This window comes from Oryctolagus cuniculus, chromosome 1 (genome assembly GCF_051225735.1).
Source record: "Oryctolagus cuniculus isolate XC-2025 breed Fujian yellow rabbit chromosome 1, ASM5122573v1, whole genome shotgun sequence".
Taxonomy (NCBI): domain Eukaryota; kingdom Metazoa; phylum Chordata; class Mammalia; order Lagomorpha; family Leporidae; genus Oryctolagus; species Oryctolagus cuniculus.
In genome coordinates, this window is record NC_142867.1 from 233,601,754 (window position 1) to 233,618,548 (window position 16,795).

The 16,795-nt window shown below is 63.5% G+C and overlaps 1 protein-coding gene across 1 annotated transcript; it reads left to right on the top strand.

Annotated features, from left to right (window-relative positions):
- Positions 1 to 2,478: 2,478 nt before the first annotated feature.
- On the top strand, positions 2,479 to 16,399 carry PRDM12 (PR/SET domain 12). The gene is made up of 5 exons (XM_008253502.4): positions 2,479 to 3,304; positions 4,785 to 4,975; positions 6,268 to 6,423; positions 14,201 to 14,312; positions 15,167 to 16,399. Exons 1-5 carry the CDS (start codon positions 3,082 to 3,084, stop codon positions 15,589 to 15,591), a joined length of 1,107 nt encoding a protein of 368 aa, XP_008251724.2. The 5' UTR covers positions 2,479 to 3,081; the 3' UTR covers positions 15,592 to 16,399.
- The last annotated feature ends 396 nt before the right edge of the window (positions 16,400 to 16,795 follow it).

Consider the following 16,795-nt stretch of genomic DNA (forward strand, 5'->3'; position numbering starts at 1 on the left):
CGGCGGCGGCGGCGGGGATAAAGATGTTCTCCCTGAAAGGGGGAGGGAGCGCGGAGCGGGAAGCGGGGCCATTCACTCCTGGCCCGGCCCCTCGGAGGAAGAAAGGGGGCCAGGGCCTATTCAAGCCCTACGAGCCGCCCACAATGGGCCGATATACTGGGGGCCTCTCTATTAACGCCCATGAATATTAAAGACGGAGCCGAGCAGCGGCCCTGGGGCGCGAGGGAGGGGCGGTGCCCGTGAGCTGGGCCCTGCTGGGCCCAGGGGAGGGGACTCCGGTGCCCCGGGCCCCACGAAAACCGCCGCGGTGGGTCGGCCAGGAAACTCGAGCCAAGGGGTCTTGCTCCCCAATTCCAAGGGCCCGAGACTGAGCGCGCCCCAAGAGCCCCCCTTCCTGGGGGGCGAGTCAGGTTGGGTCTTGGCTGGGCCTGAGGCGCAGGACACCAGCGATCGGTGCAGACGCCCCGGGTCCCCGGGCACCCAGCTTGGGGGCTGTTTTGGGCTCCCCAAATCTCCTGCGCACAACACCAATCTGCAGCTTTGCGGTTCCGAGAAAGGAGTGTAGCTCCGTGGCCGCTGTCCTAGCCGTGGGGTCCTGTATCTTCTGACTCCAAGCTTGGGGTTCGGGACCCGGATGCCGCACCCTGCGATGGACGGACACACGGACTCCAGGGCTTTTCTCCATGGAATGCGACCCGGGAGTTGGTAGAACCTTTGGGGGCCTGGGTGGGGACAGTGACCCAAAGAGAAAGCAGAAAGAGAGCTCAGGTCACAAAACCTAACTGGAGCCAATGGGCGGGCAGGCACACCAAGGTCCAGCAGGAATAAGGGACGCACAGCCGTCCGTGGTCCTGTGGTCTCCTGAGGGCGCTCAGGTAGGTGTCCCTGCTGAACTGCGGGTCTCAGCCTCCCCTGCCTGGGCGCACTCTCCTCTCCACCTGCTCTCGGCAGAAGCCAAGGCCCAGGAGCCCCCACACCAGACGCCTCCTCCCTCAGGAAGTCCCAGGCAGAGCGGGTGTGACTGGCCATCGCATCCAGAATCCGATGGAGGTTCCCGCACCCTCTGGCTCCTCCGCAGCGCTGCCCTCTGCTGGCGCGGTGCCCCCACGGTCCTGCAGGCTGCCCCACTCCAGCCTGGGGCAGATCTGGGCTCCGGGTCTCAGGGAGGGCTGGCTCCTTCCTGTACAACCGGGTGCCAGCAGGGATGCCCCAGACCATTGGCCCGAAGTGGGGGAGCAAGGGCCGGGGACCCGTCGGCGCCAGGTGGGAGGCCCAGCAGCCGAGGGGGCTCTTTGCCAAGGAGCGATCAAGTGGGGTTTCGCTTAAGGACGCTAAGTCGCTGCCCCTCTGCCTCTCCACCGCAAGACTTTCGAAGTCCCAGAGTCCAGCAGAGAAGTGGCCCTGGAGCCCAACGCTCAGGGCCCTGGAACACCTCTCCGGGCTGCCACCTGCCTCGAAGCCCCTGCAGCGTGGGGTGGAGTAAGGCAGGTGTGTCTGGGGCTGCGGTCGGGGGCTTAGGCGGCAGCAGCGGCAGACAGCGCCGGGCTGTCAGCGGCGGCTCCCGATCAGCGGCTCCGCGGGCGTTTGGAGAGGGACAGCGCGAGGTGCCTCGGAAGCGCAGTGCGGAAAGTCTGTTGGGAGAGGAGCGGAGAGCAGGGCAGAGCGAGGCCAGGAGAGAAAGGGCAGGAGGCCGGGAGGGACCCAGGAGCCCGGAGGGCCGAGCCGCGCCCCGGCCTGGCAGGGGCTGCCCGCAGTTCCCGAGGCGGACCGCTCCCACGCAGGTCCAGGCTCCCTTCATCCCCGCCGTGGCCCGCGGGAAAGCCTTTCTTGAGCGACTGGTGGCCAGCGCGGATTCGGGCCGCCCTTCGACCGACCCCCGACCTAGCGCCCCTCGCACCCGGAACCCGGCTGTCCGCGAAGCCGGCTCAGGCCCGCCCGGCCTCGACGGCGGCCGCGGCCCGGCCCCGGCAGCCCCCTCTGCGCCACCGCGCGAGCTTCGCACCCGGCTGCGCGAAGCGAGCAGGGCGGCCGGCGCGGCCCGTTTGAAGCGAAGCGCCGGCTTCGGCAGCGCCGTCTGCTCCGGAGAGATGAGTGCGGCGGGAGCTGGGGCTGCAGGCGGCCGGCTTCGGGGCGAGCACCGCCGCCTGGGGCGTGGAGCCCCAAGGAGCGCGGGGCGCGGGAGGGCCGGGGCGCGGTCGGCCCGGCGGTGCGGGGGATGGGAAAGCCCTGCCGAGGGGCTCTGGCGAGCGTGGATTCTTGCCTGGGACAGGAGGTGCGCTGGGGCCCGCGGGGGCCGAAGGCCAGGAGTCCCCTCCTGCCTGACGGGGTCCCTGGAGTCCGGGCCTCGCCGCGCCCCCTCCCCTGCTCCATCCCTCCTCTTCCCGCCGCCGGCTGAGCGTCCCTCCCTGCCCGGCGCTTCCCACGGGGAGAGGAGGAGGAAGAGGAGGAGGGGGGGAGGAAGAGCCGGGAGCGGAGGGAGGAGTGAAGGGGGCTGTTCCGAGCGGTCCGCGCGCCCCCGCCCCTCGCGCTCCGGCGGGCGGCGAGAGCTGCTCCAGCCGGGCCGGGTACAACAAGTCTCCTCCGACGTCAGGGGGGTCATTAATAACCAATTAGGAGGGTCACTGCGGCTCCTATAAAGGCGCTGAGGTTTTTTGCCAAGGGGAAGACGGTCCCGGCCGGGTGTGCGAGAGGCCTGCGCGCGTCCGAGAGCCCCCAGCAGCCGCCGTTTCTCCGCAGCCGCCCGCCCCCCGCCCGCCCCGCAGCCCCCGCACCGCCTCTGCCTCCACCCGCGCCTTCAGCTCCTCGCGCCGCCTCTGCCGCCTCTGCAGACTCTCCCCTCCGCGCCCGCCTGCCTCTCCCCAGGCTCACTCGCCGGCCAGCCACCCCCTCGCCTCCCGCTCCCTCCCGCGCCCTCCGCCGCCGCGGCCTCCCCTGCTCCGCTTCCCTCTCCTCCTCCATCACAGCCGTCTCCTCTCCCTCCGCGGCTCCCCTCCTCGCCTGCGCGCCTCCCCCGCGTCGGCCCGGCCGTCCGTCCGTCCGTCCGTGCGTCCTTCCCCGGCGCCGGCGAGCCCCGGGCCGCCCATGATGGGCTCCGTGCTCCCGGCGGAGGCCCTGGTGCTCAAGACGGGGCTGAAGGCGCCGGGGCTGGCGCTGGCGGAGGTCATCACCTCCGACATCCTGCACAGCTTCCTGTACGGCCGCTGGCGCAACGTGCTGGGCGAGCAGCTCTTCGAGGACAAGGGCCACCACGCCAGCCCCAAGACGGCCTTCACCGCCGAGGTCCTGGCGCAGTCCTTCTCCGGCGGTGAGTCGCGCCGTCGGGGCTCGTCGCGTCCCCTGCGCCCGCAGACCTCGGAGCCCCCGGCCCCGCGGCGCGCGGTGCGCCCCGGCTTCCTCGCGTGGCAGAACCGGGGCTTCGGCAGCCACGCTAGGGCTCGGCGCGCGGGGGTCGGAGGCGGGCGGTGGCAGCCCCGCACCAGGCGCGGCTCCAGTCCCGGATCCCGGCGCCCGCCGCCCCCTCCCCACCCCCAGCCACACACACCCTTTGAGTCGGCGGTCCCCGGCATTTAAAGCCTTACTAGGCGTGTAATAGCAGTTGACTCAAAAAGAAGGGGTTTTAAATTCATTTAGTTAACTCGGGCTTGACCCGCGAAAGTTCCCACTTAAACCAAGGACTTTAAAAGGCGGCGGGGGCTGGGGAGGGGGCGGAGGGCGGACGGCCCGGAGAGAAAGCCGCGGGGAGAGCGAGGGAGAGCGAGAAGTTTCTTTTCTTTAAGGTGTCTCAAGTTCTCACTCCTCATTCATCAACCCGCAAACAATATCTGCCGGGCGCTGGCATCGCTGCGCCGGGCCGGCTCTCTCCCCCTGGAAGATCTCTGTTCCTCCCCTAATTTACCGTGACGCCTAATTCCAGCCCCATTCACGCTATGTCAACCATCTAATCCCCCCTTTTTGTAAAAGAGGATTCCTCGGCCCCTTTTAAACAAGTCCGCTCCGCATGGAGTTACAATTTACTGCTACAGCATTCTTGCAGGGCTAATGAATTTAGAATTAGCCATTTCTTTCGAATGGAGCCCAGTGAATGCGACCGCTTTAACAGCGTGACAAATTGCCGGCCGCGCCGCGGTGGACGCCGTGTGACCCCCCTTCCCTCCGGCCCGCTCGCCGGGGACTTTCCCAGGTAGCTTAGACCGAAACCTTGTAAGACCAGGAGGCCGCCCCCACTCCGGCCAAGGGGGACCTCCGCGCGCCTCGGGGGCCGCCCGGGATCCGCCTCGCCAGGACTGCAAGGGGCCCCGGAACCCGCGAGCGGAGAAGGCGCGCTCGGGGTCGCACAGCGAACGCGGGGCCGCCGTGCCACCGGCCGCGTCTCTCCTGCACCTCCGCCGCCTGGCGCGGCCCGGGCCCTGTCCCCCCACCCCGCGCTGACTGCCCCCGGGGCAGCGCCCCGATTCCCGACGCGCAGGGGGGCGCCTGGGCGAAAGAGTCTTGGGTTAGCCGTCACTTCCTCGGAGGACCTGCGCTCCGTTTCTCCGCCTGCTCGACGCACTGGGTCCCGAACTTTTCCCCGGGCGGAGGGCCGAGGAGGGTATGGGAGCTTCGCGGGGAGACTGAAAACTAGCTCCTGGAAAGCAGCCCCGGTTACCCTGGGCTGCGGGGGTCGGGAGCACAGGGGCCCCCGTTACGCACGGAGGAAGCCGGCAGCCGAGCCTCCGCCCGGCGCCGCTCCCCTCCGCAGCGAGTCGGGATCGGGGCCCTGACCGCGCTGGCGCCCCACTTCGCAGAGGTGCAGAAGCTGTCCAGTCTGGTGCTGCCGGCCGAAGTGATCATCGCGCAGAGCTCCATCCCCGGCGAGGGCCTCGGCATCTTCTCCAAGACGTGGATCAAGGCGGGCACGGAGATGGGCCCCTTCACCGGGCGCGTGCTGGCACCCGAGCACGTGGACATCTGCAAAAACAACAACCTCATGTGGGAGGTAGGCGCCGCGGGGGGCTCGGGCGAGGAGCTCGCCGCCGCCGCCGCCGGCCGGCCGGGCGCTCTGCCTTCTTCCCCGTCGGCGCCCGGCTGCCCTGCCCCAGGCTGGACCCGAGGGGACCTGGACCGCTGGAAGTCTGCCCTCCCACTGCTGGGAGGCAGCTGTTCCGAAAAGTCTGATGCCTCCTCCCCTTTCTTCCAGCCAACCCCAGAGAGAGAGAGAGCGGAGCTGAGACCTGTAGTCTCTCGTCCAGGGTCCGGGAGCCATCTCCAGGGCCACCTCCTGCCCCCAGCTTTCTTTTCCTAGCAGGAGAAGACCCTCAGGGCTGGCCCTGACCTGGGGTGGAGGACAGCTGGAATAAAGAGGGGACGGAGGGAGCCATGCATTTCCCCCCCCCCCAACACCAGGGAAAAAAACAGTCGCCCTCGCTGGGGTGGCATTGCTGTCCCCACCCCAGTTCCCCATCTGCAGTCCCTGGGATTTCTCAGCCCCATTTTCCAAAGGACAGGGACTCAGGCTTCCACCCTGCCCCCACAGTGCCCCATGCCAGGGAGGGTCACCCTCTGCACAAAGCCACTCCTGCAGCCCCCCCCCCTCCTCCTGGGACCCTCGCCTTGCAGAAACCCAGCCCTCTTCCTAGTCTCCTCCTGTCCCGGGCTGCTCCTGCTGACTGTCTCCTGGGAGCTCAACGTGACAAACCCAGCAGCTTGTCCCAGGAGCAGGAGGAAGGGAACAGGACAGTGGCCCAGAGGTCTCTCCTAACCGCTTCATCCTCCCTTGAATGCCTGGGCCAGTGGTTACCTTCTCCAGTTGTTGCTGGGTTAGGACGTCGAGGTCTAGTTTGATCTCTGGGTGCGGACGTCGAGGTCTAGTTTGACCTCTGGGCGCCCTTGGCAGCTCCCACACAGGGGCTCCCGTGTGCCCCCTCTGAGTTCCTGGCGGGTGCTCCCCACTGCTCTGGGAAGCATCGCTGCATCCCGGGAGAGGCCGCTGTCGCGATCCTGGGAGGCCCTTTGTGTCGCGGGGTGGGAAGGACACAGCAGACGTGGAGCCCTGCACACTGACTCCTTGTGAGCCCCTTCCCGCGGGGTGGGCTCCGACAGTCACTGTAGCACCTTTTTCTCAGCCGGAAACTGGAGCTGCAGCCACAGTGGCCTTCTCCAATTCTGGGCACCGTTGTGAGGACGGAGTGTGTGTGTGTGTGCACGCGCGCATCCACACACCCCGCACGGGGCCTGGCCGGGGCCACAGCCACCCCAGCCTCAGCCAGGCCCCTTGGTACCTGCCCCCAGGTGTTCAATGAGGACGGCACCGTGCGCTACTTCATCGACGCGAGCCAGGAGGACCACCGGAGCTGGATGACCTACATCAAGTGCGCCCGGAATGAGCAGGAACAGAACCTAGAGGTGGTCCAGATTGGCACCAGCATCTTCTACAAGGCCATTGAGGTGTGTTGGGGGGGGGGGAGGCACCCAGTACGAGGCGTCTGTGACCAGAGATCACCGTGGCTCAGGGGCATTGGTGGTGGTCCAGCTGGCCCTGCCTAGGCTGTGGGGCTGAGGCCCAGGCACCGTGATCTCCAGGGCCGGGCCCTTCCGTGGGAGTCTTTTGGCTGCATATCAGGCTGAATGGAACTCCCCTACCTTTTTTTTTTTTTTTAAATACATCTATTTATTCATTTATTTTGAAAGAGTTACAGAGAGAGAGGGGGAGAGGGAGACATCTGTGATTGATTGGCTCACTCCCCCAGATGGCCATGACAGCCAGCGATGGGCCAGGCCAAAGCCAGGAGCTTCTTCCGGGTCTCTCCGCTGCTTTCCCAGGCCATTAGCAGGGAGCTGGACTGGAAGTGGAGCACGCACATGGGATGCCGGCATCCCAAGCGGCAGCTTTGCCCGCTACGCCACGACGCCAGCCCCTTTATGCCATGGCGGACGTCATGAGCGTTTCACTGGCGCGGTCCCTGGGTATCAGCGGAGCGCGGAGGTCAGAGGGACACAGGGCAGCAGCTGGGGAAGACAGCGCAGGCAGCGCACTTGGGGTGGGAGAGAGGGCGTAGGGCTGGCTGCATGCTGTCCCTCCTGGCACACAGCTGGGGCACTGAGGACATGCGGATCTGCCCTCCTGGCTCTGCAGTAGCTCGCTGCATGCAGGCTACTCCCCGACGCTGGCTGGGCACCGCTGTATTTCATCCTCACCCCCCAACATGGGAGAAGTCTGCTATTATGCAGATTATTTACAGTGTGCAGACAAACACTCGCTGGGCACAGGTCCCTCAGCAGCCCTGGAGGGGCCTTTGGGTGGGGCAGGGGGTGTGTTAGGAAATACCGCTTCCTGCTGTGAAAGGTGTTCAGGAGGCTTTGGACGGGGGGTGAGGGCTGAGCCAGGGTGAGCCTGGGAGGGTTTAAGAGGAGCATGGGCAAAGCAGGTGCTCCTGATAGCAAACGCATGGGCGGCGGCAGCAAAACTCAGGATGCACGTGAAGCCAGGGCGCAGAGCAAGTGTGGGGCGCACGCTCAGGAGTGGGGAAGCTGCCCCAGGCCGGCGCTGGGCTGTATGGGGACTCGGGTCGGGGAGGGAGGTGACTGGGGCGGAGCAGAGTTGTTTGGGGGAACGCTTTCCCAGTGGTCCTCCTCCGTTGTCTCCCTGGGATTCAGGGCTTCAGGCTCTCAGCCCCAAGGGGCACCCTGGCCTAGGAGCTTCCGGGCCTGGGGTCTGTCTGCTCCCCAGTAACCAGGCCCCAGGGACTCTCCCCGGGGCTGGCAGCAGGAAGCCACTGTCTGGGCTTGGTGCAGCCAGGAAGTGGAGCCCAGCTGAGCAGTGGTCCCTGGAAGGCTGTAAAGTGGGGGGTAAGGAAAAGTGAGCAGCTCCCAGACAGGGGTTCAAGAGAGGTGGGACAGCCGTGGGGTGCCGTGAGGGTCGGATTGGGCCGCCCACCTCCTAGCGTCAGCTTCAGGTGCAGGGGAACCCCTCAGACCCTCCCCCACCCCACTCACACCCTCATTCTCACACACTCCTCGTTGGTTGTCCTGACACAGCCATGCAGAGGGCGCACCCCTACCCCACCCCTCCCTCCCTCACACACACACACACACACACACACACACACACACACACACGAGCACAGCAGACAGCCAGAATACCTGCTTTGTTTTGGCAAGAGTGCTCCCGGCCCCGGGCAGACACAGGGAATCGAGTGCCCTGTCACGGGGCAGTCCCGCCCCCCGCCTGGAAGCTGGACAGAGCCGGGAAATGCTAACAAACGAAATGAAGTGTCAGGGGACGAGCTGGCGGGAGGGCCTCTCCGGGGAGAGGAATCTGAGTGGATAGGATTGGGAAAACAAGCTCACCCGCATCCGAGCATGAATCTCAGTGCATACTGGGGACCAGGATCTCGTCATAGATAGGAATATCTGTAATTGAGGGTCATGGGAAACACAGGATGATAACACTATGCATTTTTGCCCCAAAATAAACACCTCTTTTAGTTCCATTTTCCATGAACTTTTTGAAGTCCCCCGTACGTGCTGACATCTGTGTTATATCGTATGGGATGCAGGTAGATACTCACCAGACTGGCTGTGTGGGCTCGTACAGAATTAGCAAGCTTGCCGTATTTAGGGGACCATCAAATATCCCGATTTTGCTTTCCATAATTGAACGTGGGCACATTCTTCATGGTGGCCATTTTCTCCGACCATTTTGTCGCGCTGTCAGTTCTTGGGTAAACTGTGCCCGGAGTCCAAGTGACCCCCTCACAACAGGGCCGGGGTCCAGAGCTCCTGTGGGGGCCCGCACCAGGCATCCTGTGGCTCCCCTGGCCCACCCCCTGCTCATCTCTGGAGTAAATCTACTGTCTGTTCTGAGTGTGAGTGTGAGTGAGCCAAGGAGAGGGACCGTTGATGTGATCTCTCTTTTTTTTTTTTTTTTTTTTAAGATTTATTTTAAAGGCATAGTGACAAGGAGAGAGGGAGAGAAAAAGCGAGATCTTCCATGTACCTGGTTCTCTCCCCAAACGACTGCATGGGCCAGGGCTGGGCCAAACCAAAACCTGGAGCCTGGAACTCTGTTGGGGTCTCCATGTGAGTGGCAGGGGCCCGAGCACTTGGGCCATCCTCTGCTGCTTTCCCAGGTGCCTTAGCAGGGAGCTGGATCAGAGGTGGAGCAGCCGGGACTCGAACCAGCGCTTGATAAGCAATGCCGGCATCGGGAGCCGGCACCGTAACCCACTGCTCCACAGCACTGGCCCTCGAACTGTGTTCTTAATCTTCCTGCTACTTACGTTTCATAACAGTAACCCATTGCCTGCCAAAAACCAATGGGAAGAAAATAGTAGGCAGAATCTACTGGGGCGCTCTAAGCGTGGCCGCAAACACAAACCCGGCTCTGAAGACAGAGACCAGGGCAAGAGCTTCCTGGGCCCAGGCAGCGGCCAGAGCGGTTGCGCAGGTTTTGCCTCTGGCCGGACCGGCTCACACCTCATCTGCAGGGCAGCCGCCTGGCTTGCTTCAGTCCCGGAAGAACTGGCCATCATCTCAGCTGCCCGCAGTGCCGTTTCTAGAAAGAGCCCCACCCAGCAGAGCGGGCATTGAAGGAAGAAGAGGTTTCCCTGCGGGTGATGGGGGCCGGGTGGAGACGGGGGACACCCAGGGACCCAGTGCTTCCGGGAAGACAAAACCGGCTGCCCAGAGGCAGGGCTTCGCCTCCAAAGGCCAGCGCCGGGAAAGGACTCGGGGACATGCGCTGGCGTCTGGGACTTGGCAGCTGGGAGGAAGATGCCCCGTTTGCCCTCGTTTTGGGGGGCCAACTCTGGAGCCCTGAAATGTTAAGTTTTTCTTTCTGCTACTTCCCTTCTCATTTCAGGCTGCTAAAGCCTTTTTTTTCCCCCTCCTAGAACCCGAGAGCCCTGTCTGTTATTTCTTAATTGTTTCTTTTTTTTTTTTTTTTTTTTTTTTGTTTTTGTTTTTCCTTCTTTCCTTGGTACTAAGAGAACAAGTGCCCTTTGCTTTTTCCCTTGCTCATTGGTGGGGACGCGGGTTATTAGTGATAAGCCTGACTGATAATGATGGGTTATCAGTAAGAAGCCTGATCGGTAGTGTTGGATTTTAGTAACCAGCTGGACTGATAACGTTGGATTGTTAGGAATCAGCCACACGCTTTCTCCGTGTGACCCCGTCCTAGGGATCTCAATGACTTTAAACACAGGATTCCGTGAGGCACGCTCCCCTACTGTCCCATTTAACTGGTGGTGACAGTGAGGTCCAGGAGATTCCCGAGCCGTGACCCGAGGCCAGGCTGTCTGGCCTCACCGGTGCCCCGTGGCCTCGCTGGCCCGGAGCCGTTGCTGGAGCTGTGTCGATGGCGGTGTTGGGGCACCTGCAACCAGTTCCGATGGAACTGATGCGTGTGCAGCTGACGTGGAAACCCTTCTGCGCCCCTCGGGGAGAGGGGGAAAGTGGCAGAGGCTGTCGTCTGCGGGCAGAGAACTCGGGCACGGTATTCCCAGAGCTTTGAGGACCAGGGTTGTCTACGGGTCTCGGTCCCCTTGCCATTGCTTTGTCTGTTGTGTGTCCTGAGTCGGTGCCTGCTCCGGGACACATGCAGGGCCGCTGACGCTAGGTCCCCGAGCCCCGGGGGAGGGTCCCAGCTGGGACGGGCTGGAGTGGCCGGAGTCCAGCGCCTGCCAGGGGGCTGCAGAGGACCGTGTACGGCCACTCTCTGCATTTAGGCGGTCAACTGCACCGCCTGTAGGCTGAAGCCGCCGCCGCCAGTAGCGCCGAGGTCTTGGGGGAAGGAGCTGCAGGTCCCTGGGTCTCCCGGGCTGGACCAGAGTTTGTGGATGAAAGGTGCTGGCAGCAGGACCAGGAGCTCCGAGGGGCCAGAGAGACCCCAGCCCCGGCCTCCGTGCGGGTGAGGCTGCCTCCCCTGCTGCTGGAGGCTTCCAATAGGTTTTTCTTAATGGACCTTCTTTCTTTTTTGTTAAATGTGCTGTTTTGATTTGCATGTGTGCGGAATAAGAAGTGCTCATTAATTTTTTAAGGACCAGAAGGGTCAGGTAGAAAATGCAAGTCATTCTGCCGCTTCTTGCTGTTTTGCTCGAACCCTCGAGTCAGCCTGATTCCGTCATCTGGTCTCAGAGTGGCAGACGCGTCTCAGGAAAGACACACAGAGAGCCGGCGACAGCCGCAGTAGCGGGGGCGTGGCTGTCCGTCACTTACCCTGTGACACGTCTGTCTGTCCACTTATGTCCATGTGTCTGCGTCACTGTTTTCATTTTCACATTAATGAGATCAATGCCAGCACATTTTAAGAAGTTGCTAGTAAATAAGCGAATCACCCTTATCCTGACACGCCCACTGAAGGGCTTGTTTAAAAAGGAACATTCCAAATAATCACTTTGAGTAAGAATGTTCCAGATTTGTGGCTCCGATCCACACTGGCCATCACCACCATGCTCATTTCGGTGGGTATCACATTTATTTTATTTTTCATAAAAATTGTGCTTTTCAGTTAAAATTAAGAGGCCAGGCTTGACTTTGTGTTGGAGTCATAGACGTTGGCTCTGGCAATGGCTCAGCCGTGGCCATGGTGGTGCCAGGTGGGGAGGCAGGTGTCCTTGGGGGCATTGGCAAAGTCCAGGGGGGCTGGGGCTTCCACCGTGCCCGTGGCCCTGTGGACTCTGCTGCAGGACACTCACTGTACCAGAGGCGGCTGCCAGCTCAGAGAGAGGGACCAGCAAGGGCTCCTGAGTCTCCGCTCCCAAAGAGCTTTGTGCCCGCTGCCCTGCTGAGCCCCAAGACCGCTCGCTGGGGCCAGGGCAGGTGACTGGCCGCATTGTACACTTGAGGCAGCCTGCCCAAGGTCACTGGCTCAGCAGGCGGGGAGCCCAGGTGGCCCCTGGCTTGTGTGACTCAGAGACTGATCCAGACCCACGGGTTGCGGGGCTCTGTGCTGCCAGGGCGTGAGCAGGGCGGTCTGAGTGGTGCTGGCTGCTTTAGGAGAAAGAACCGTGATACAGAACTGTGCAGTTCTGCCGGAGGCTTGAGCCAGGGCTTGGGCAGTATTGGAGGTGACTTAATCGCCAGCAGAGTGATGGGGGACCCTCAGGGGCCGTGTTCCCATGCCCCTTCCTTGCAGGAACAAGATGAGGGAGGCAGGGGCTTGCCGGAGGTCACACAACTCAGCAGCGCCTCTCGTAGAGCCACTCCCTTCACAATGAAGGCATCTTATTTATTTGTTTGTTTGTTTATTTATTTATTTATTGACAGGCAGAGTGGACAGTGAGAGAGACAGAGAGAAAGGTCTTCCTTTTGCCGTTGGTTCACCCTCCAATGGCCGCCGTGGCCGGCGCGCTGCAGCTGGCGCATGGCGCTGATCCGATGGCAGGAGCCAGGAGCCAGGTGCTTTTCCTGGTCTCCCATGGGGTGCAGGGCCCAAGCACCTGGGCCATCCTCCACTGCACTCCCGGGCCACAGCAGAGAGCTGGCCTGGAAGAGGGGCAACCGGGACAGAATTCGGTGCCCCGACCGGGACTAGAACCCAGTGTGCTGGCGCCGCAAGGCGGAGGATTAGCCTAGTGAGCCGCGGCGCCGGCCTACATCTTATTGCTTTTTTAAAGAAAGGCTATAGGGTTCAGGATCTTCACTTTCTGGCTTTTCTAAGATTTATTTCGCTAGGGCTGGGCCAGGCGGAAGCCAGGAGCCCGGAACGTTGCCTGGGTCTCCCTTGTGGGTGGCAGGGGGCCAACAACTTGGGCCATCATCTGTTGCCCCCAGGATGCATTAGCGGGAAGCTGGATGCAAAGCCGAGTAGGCGGGACTTGAACCTGCTGCACTCAGATGTGGGCGTCCCACGTGGCAGCTCAAGCCTCCGCATCGTGCCGCCGCCTGCCCCTGTCTGAAATAGTCTAGTTCCATCATCTGCTCTTCCGAGAGGTTCACAAAACCTTTCTCTTCTGCACCCCATTTGCAGCAGGGGCCTCCTGCCCTGTCCCGGACAGTCGCCATGGCTGGGGATGACCAGAGACATCATAGGGACTTGGGCTGTGGTGCCAGACTCCAGTCTGCCTAGTTCTCCCTGGGTTTCAGGACCACACTTGTTTTTTTTCTGACCCAAAGCCCATCAGTCTGCGCTGGCCCTGAGGCTGCCTCGTGCCCCTGGATCGTGGGGTTGAGTGGGACGGGGCTTGGTGGCCACAGGTTGTCTTAGGAGGATGCCAGCTGCCAAGCCCCCCACCCCACCCCTTCCTGCTCCCTCTTCTGCAGCACCTTTCAGGGTCAGCATTTGCTGCAATGGTCTGAGGGCCCCCCAGGCTCTGATCAGGTGCTGCGTGCGGCAGGGCTCTGCAGGTCGGAGCCCTCTCTCTGACCGCCCCTGCTCTGGGTCCCCAGATGGAATCCCACATGATGCTGCTCTAACTCAAAAGGACTCACTGGGAAAAGAAAGCAGCCATGGCCTGGGGTACCCAGGCTTCTCTGGGTACACCAGGGGCAGGTGCAGAAGCCAGGCCCCCTGGGGAGAGTGAAGGGCTGTCCTTTCTCTCACTGGCCCTACCTGGTGATGGTTCCCCACCTTTCAGCCAAGGCTTGGCAGGCCCCCTGAGATGTCCCGGAGAATGTGGGCTCCCCAGCCGGCTTTCCACGCCTCTTTAGGCGGTCGCCTTCACCCCTCCCTGGGCTGGCACCCCCGCTGGGAGCAGCAAAGCTCCCTGACTCTGAAGCAGGCGGAAGTTGACACAGTTCAAGGCCAGGTGCCCCAGCTGCGTGGCGGCAGTGTTCGTGGATCTGGGTGCTTCTCTCAGCCTCTGCCAGGCACACATTCGCACAGGGCCCTGTGCTGGGCAGGGAGGTCCGTGTGACGTGGTGCTGCCTGCAGGGGCTCAGGATGAGAGACGTTTCTAGAACATTACCAGGCAGGCTACAGCAGCCCCACCGCTCCATTCCTCGGAAACACCTGTGCCAGCCCTGCAGCCCCGAGGGATCTGGTCGCCTGTTACTCCTGCTTGCCCGGGATCTTCCGGAGCTGGGATGGAGACAGCGAGACGGCCTGGGCAGGGCCGGGGGGAGGGCACAAGGGGCTGATGCCAGACACCTTCCACGCTCGTGCAGCTGGCTGGAGACAGCTGGGTGGAAATGGACCGGATCGTGGCTTTCTCAGGGCTGTGGGGGGGAGGGGCGCAGGGCCCCTGCCTCTCTGACCCGGTGCTGCCTCCCTCTGTCCCTGCAGATGATCCCCCCGGACCAGGAGCTGCTGGTGTGGTATGGGAACTCACACAACACCTTCCTGGGCATCCCCGGGGTGCCCGGGCTGGAGGAGGAGCAGAAGAAGAACAAGCACGGTAGGTGCAGGTGCTCCCTGGGCCCCAGGGGAGCCCCAGGGTGGGGGTGGGGCCTCCAGGGACCCTGCTTCAGCCCCTGGTCCAAGGAGGCCGATGCTCTCCCCGGGGACAGCCACCAGAGTCCGCGAATGTGTGGAAGAGGCCTCCTGCCCGCTGGCTAGGACAGGCTGACCGGGGAGCAGTGGGGGCGGGACTGAACCCCGGCTGCGCTGTGCAGTCTTGGGAATGGCCCTACACCTGCCTCTCCATCGGCCAAGGACCTGGGTGAGGTGCTGCCGCCTACAGGCCGGCTGCAGGAAGGCGGGCAGCCGTGCAGGCATGTGCTCAAGAGGCCTGGCACGCAAAATCCTAGGCAGAGTCTTCGCAGGTGTCTCCTGCTGGGTCCTCCTGTTGGTGATCTCTATTGGTAGAGGAGGACCTGAGGCTGCCTCGCAGGTTACTGTTTGCTGGGCCCGTGCCCCGCAGCTGCAGACTTGCGTTTCTCAGAAACTTCTAGCTGGCCTGCGGGGTAAGGGGCAAGCAGGTGCGGGGCCGCGCGTGGCACACGGGAGCCACTCGGTGCCTATTTGCGAGGGGAGAAAACGAAAGGGCGGGGTGCATGTCGGAGGGGGGTCCCACTCCCTCTTCTGGCAGGGGTGCGCCCGGCCCTTCTCTGCCGCGGCCCCCGACAGGTTGGCGTCACCTGCCCTAGCCAGGTTCCCACTACACAGATGAGGGCGCTAAGGTTGAGGGAGGCTCAGCCCTCCCCAAGGCTGCACAGCACCTCCTGGGGGCCGCGACCCCGCGGGCGGGGGGCCCCAGCGCCGGTTCTGACCCGGCCGCTTTCTCCTTCCCCGCCCGCCCCGCGCGGCCAGAGGACTTCCACCCTGCGGACTCCGCAGCCGGCACGGCGGGCCGCATGCGCTGCGTCATCTGCCACCGCGGCTTCAACTCCCGCAGCAACCTGCGCTCGCATATGCGTATTCACACGCTGGACAAGCCCTTCGTGTGCCGCTTCTGCAACCGCCGCTTCAGCCAGTCGTCCACGCTGCGCAACCACGTGCGCCTGCACACGGGCGAGCGCCCCTACAAGTGCCAGGTGTGCCAGAGCGCCTACTCGCAGCTGGCCGGCCTGCGCGCGCACCAGAAGAGCGCGCGCCACCGGCCGCCCAGCGCCGCGCTGCAGGCGCACTCGCCCGCGCTGCCCGCGCCGCACGCGCACGCGCCCGCCCTCGCCGCCGCCGCCGCCGCTGCCGCCGCCGCCGCCGCCGCGCACCACCTGCCGGCCATGGTGCTGTGAGCCGGCGCGCGCCCCGGGGCGCGAGGGCCGGCCGCGCGGCGGGTGCGGCTGCCCGGGCGCGCCTCCCGCAGAGCCCGCAGCTGGGGCCGGCCTCCCCGTCGTGCGTGGCAGGAGAGAGGACTGAGCGCTCCCACGGAGAGCTCCGCGCTTGGGAATGCCCGGGGAGCGGCAGCCGCGGGGCGGGAGTTTGGGGGAGTGTCCGTGTCCCGTCTCCAGCGGCCCCCCCGGGGACCGTTGTCCTGAAGGGTCGGAGGTCAAGGACACGACCTGGAGAGCCTGGGGCCGGCGAGACAGAACCGTGGCCCTGGGCTTGGGCGAGGTGCCGCAGCTTGGCGAGGGGAGGCGCGAGGCCGCGTCCCTTCTTCGGGCCTCAGTTTCTCCTCCTGTAAAACGAGGGAACTGGACCCCTGCCCAGCCCCTTCGGCTCCGACGTCGCGCGTGGGACGGGGAAGGCTGGGGCGCGCCCAGCGCACACTGCAGCCGCGGAGGGCCTGGGGGGCACCGCTGCCCGCCCGCCCGCCCGTCCCCAGCTGCGGCCGCGCGCGCCCTCTGCTGTCGCCTCTCGCACCTTGCAGTCGTTGGCAGGAGGTGCCCGGGGCGTTTGTAAAGAGATTGTAATATTCGCGGAGAGTATACCATGTATAGAGTTTTCAAGAAACTGTGTGCTACTTCCAGAAAACGGTCACTTTAAGTCTGTAAATATTTATCTAAAAGGATATTTACAAAACCGGGATATATATTATTTGGTTGTATATGTACGACTGTAAATACATTTGTACCTCTCTTGTATTCTAAAATAAAAAGTACTGGAACGTTTAGCGTCTGCGTGGGTGCACGAGTCTGTGTGGGAGGCTGCTGTGGAGGGCGCCCAGAGGCTGGAGGGGGGGTGAGAGCCCGCCCCCCCCCCATTTCTGCGGATTGGAATCCACCAGGCCTCCTGGGAGGCAGGGCTGTGTGTGTGGTGGGTGTGCCAGAGCCCAGACGGGTGCACCACGGAGCAAGGCAACCAGCAACTAGGAAGGCAGATGGACTGCATCGTCAGCCACTGTTATCTCCCCCGAAAGCTACTCTCTCTTTTCTTTTTTCATTTCATGGCCAAATCGAAGGGTTCTAGAAGCCACTGGGGGTGGACAAAGAAAATCAGCGTTTTCAAAGGCTCTGGGCACCCGTGTCCAGACCCCCGGGAGACCACCAAGGAGCAGGG

Coding starts and splice junctions, on each gene's coding strand:
- PRDM12 (XM_008253502.4), top strand. CDS start 3,082: ATGATGGGCTCCGTGCTCCCGGCGGAGGCCCTGGTGCTCAAGACGGGG. Junction 4,976..6,267: donor ACAACAACCTCATGTGGGAG/GTAGGCGCCGCG, acceptor ACCTGCCCCCAG/GTGTTCAATGAGGACGGCAC. Junction 14,313..15,166: donor GCAGAAGAAGAACAAGCACG/GTAGGTGCAGGT, acceptor CCGCGCGGCCAG/AGGACTTCCACCCTGCGGAC.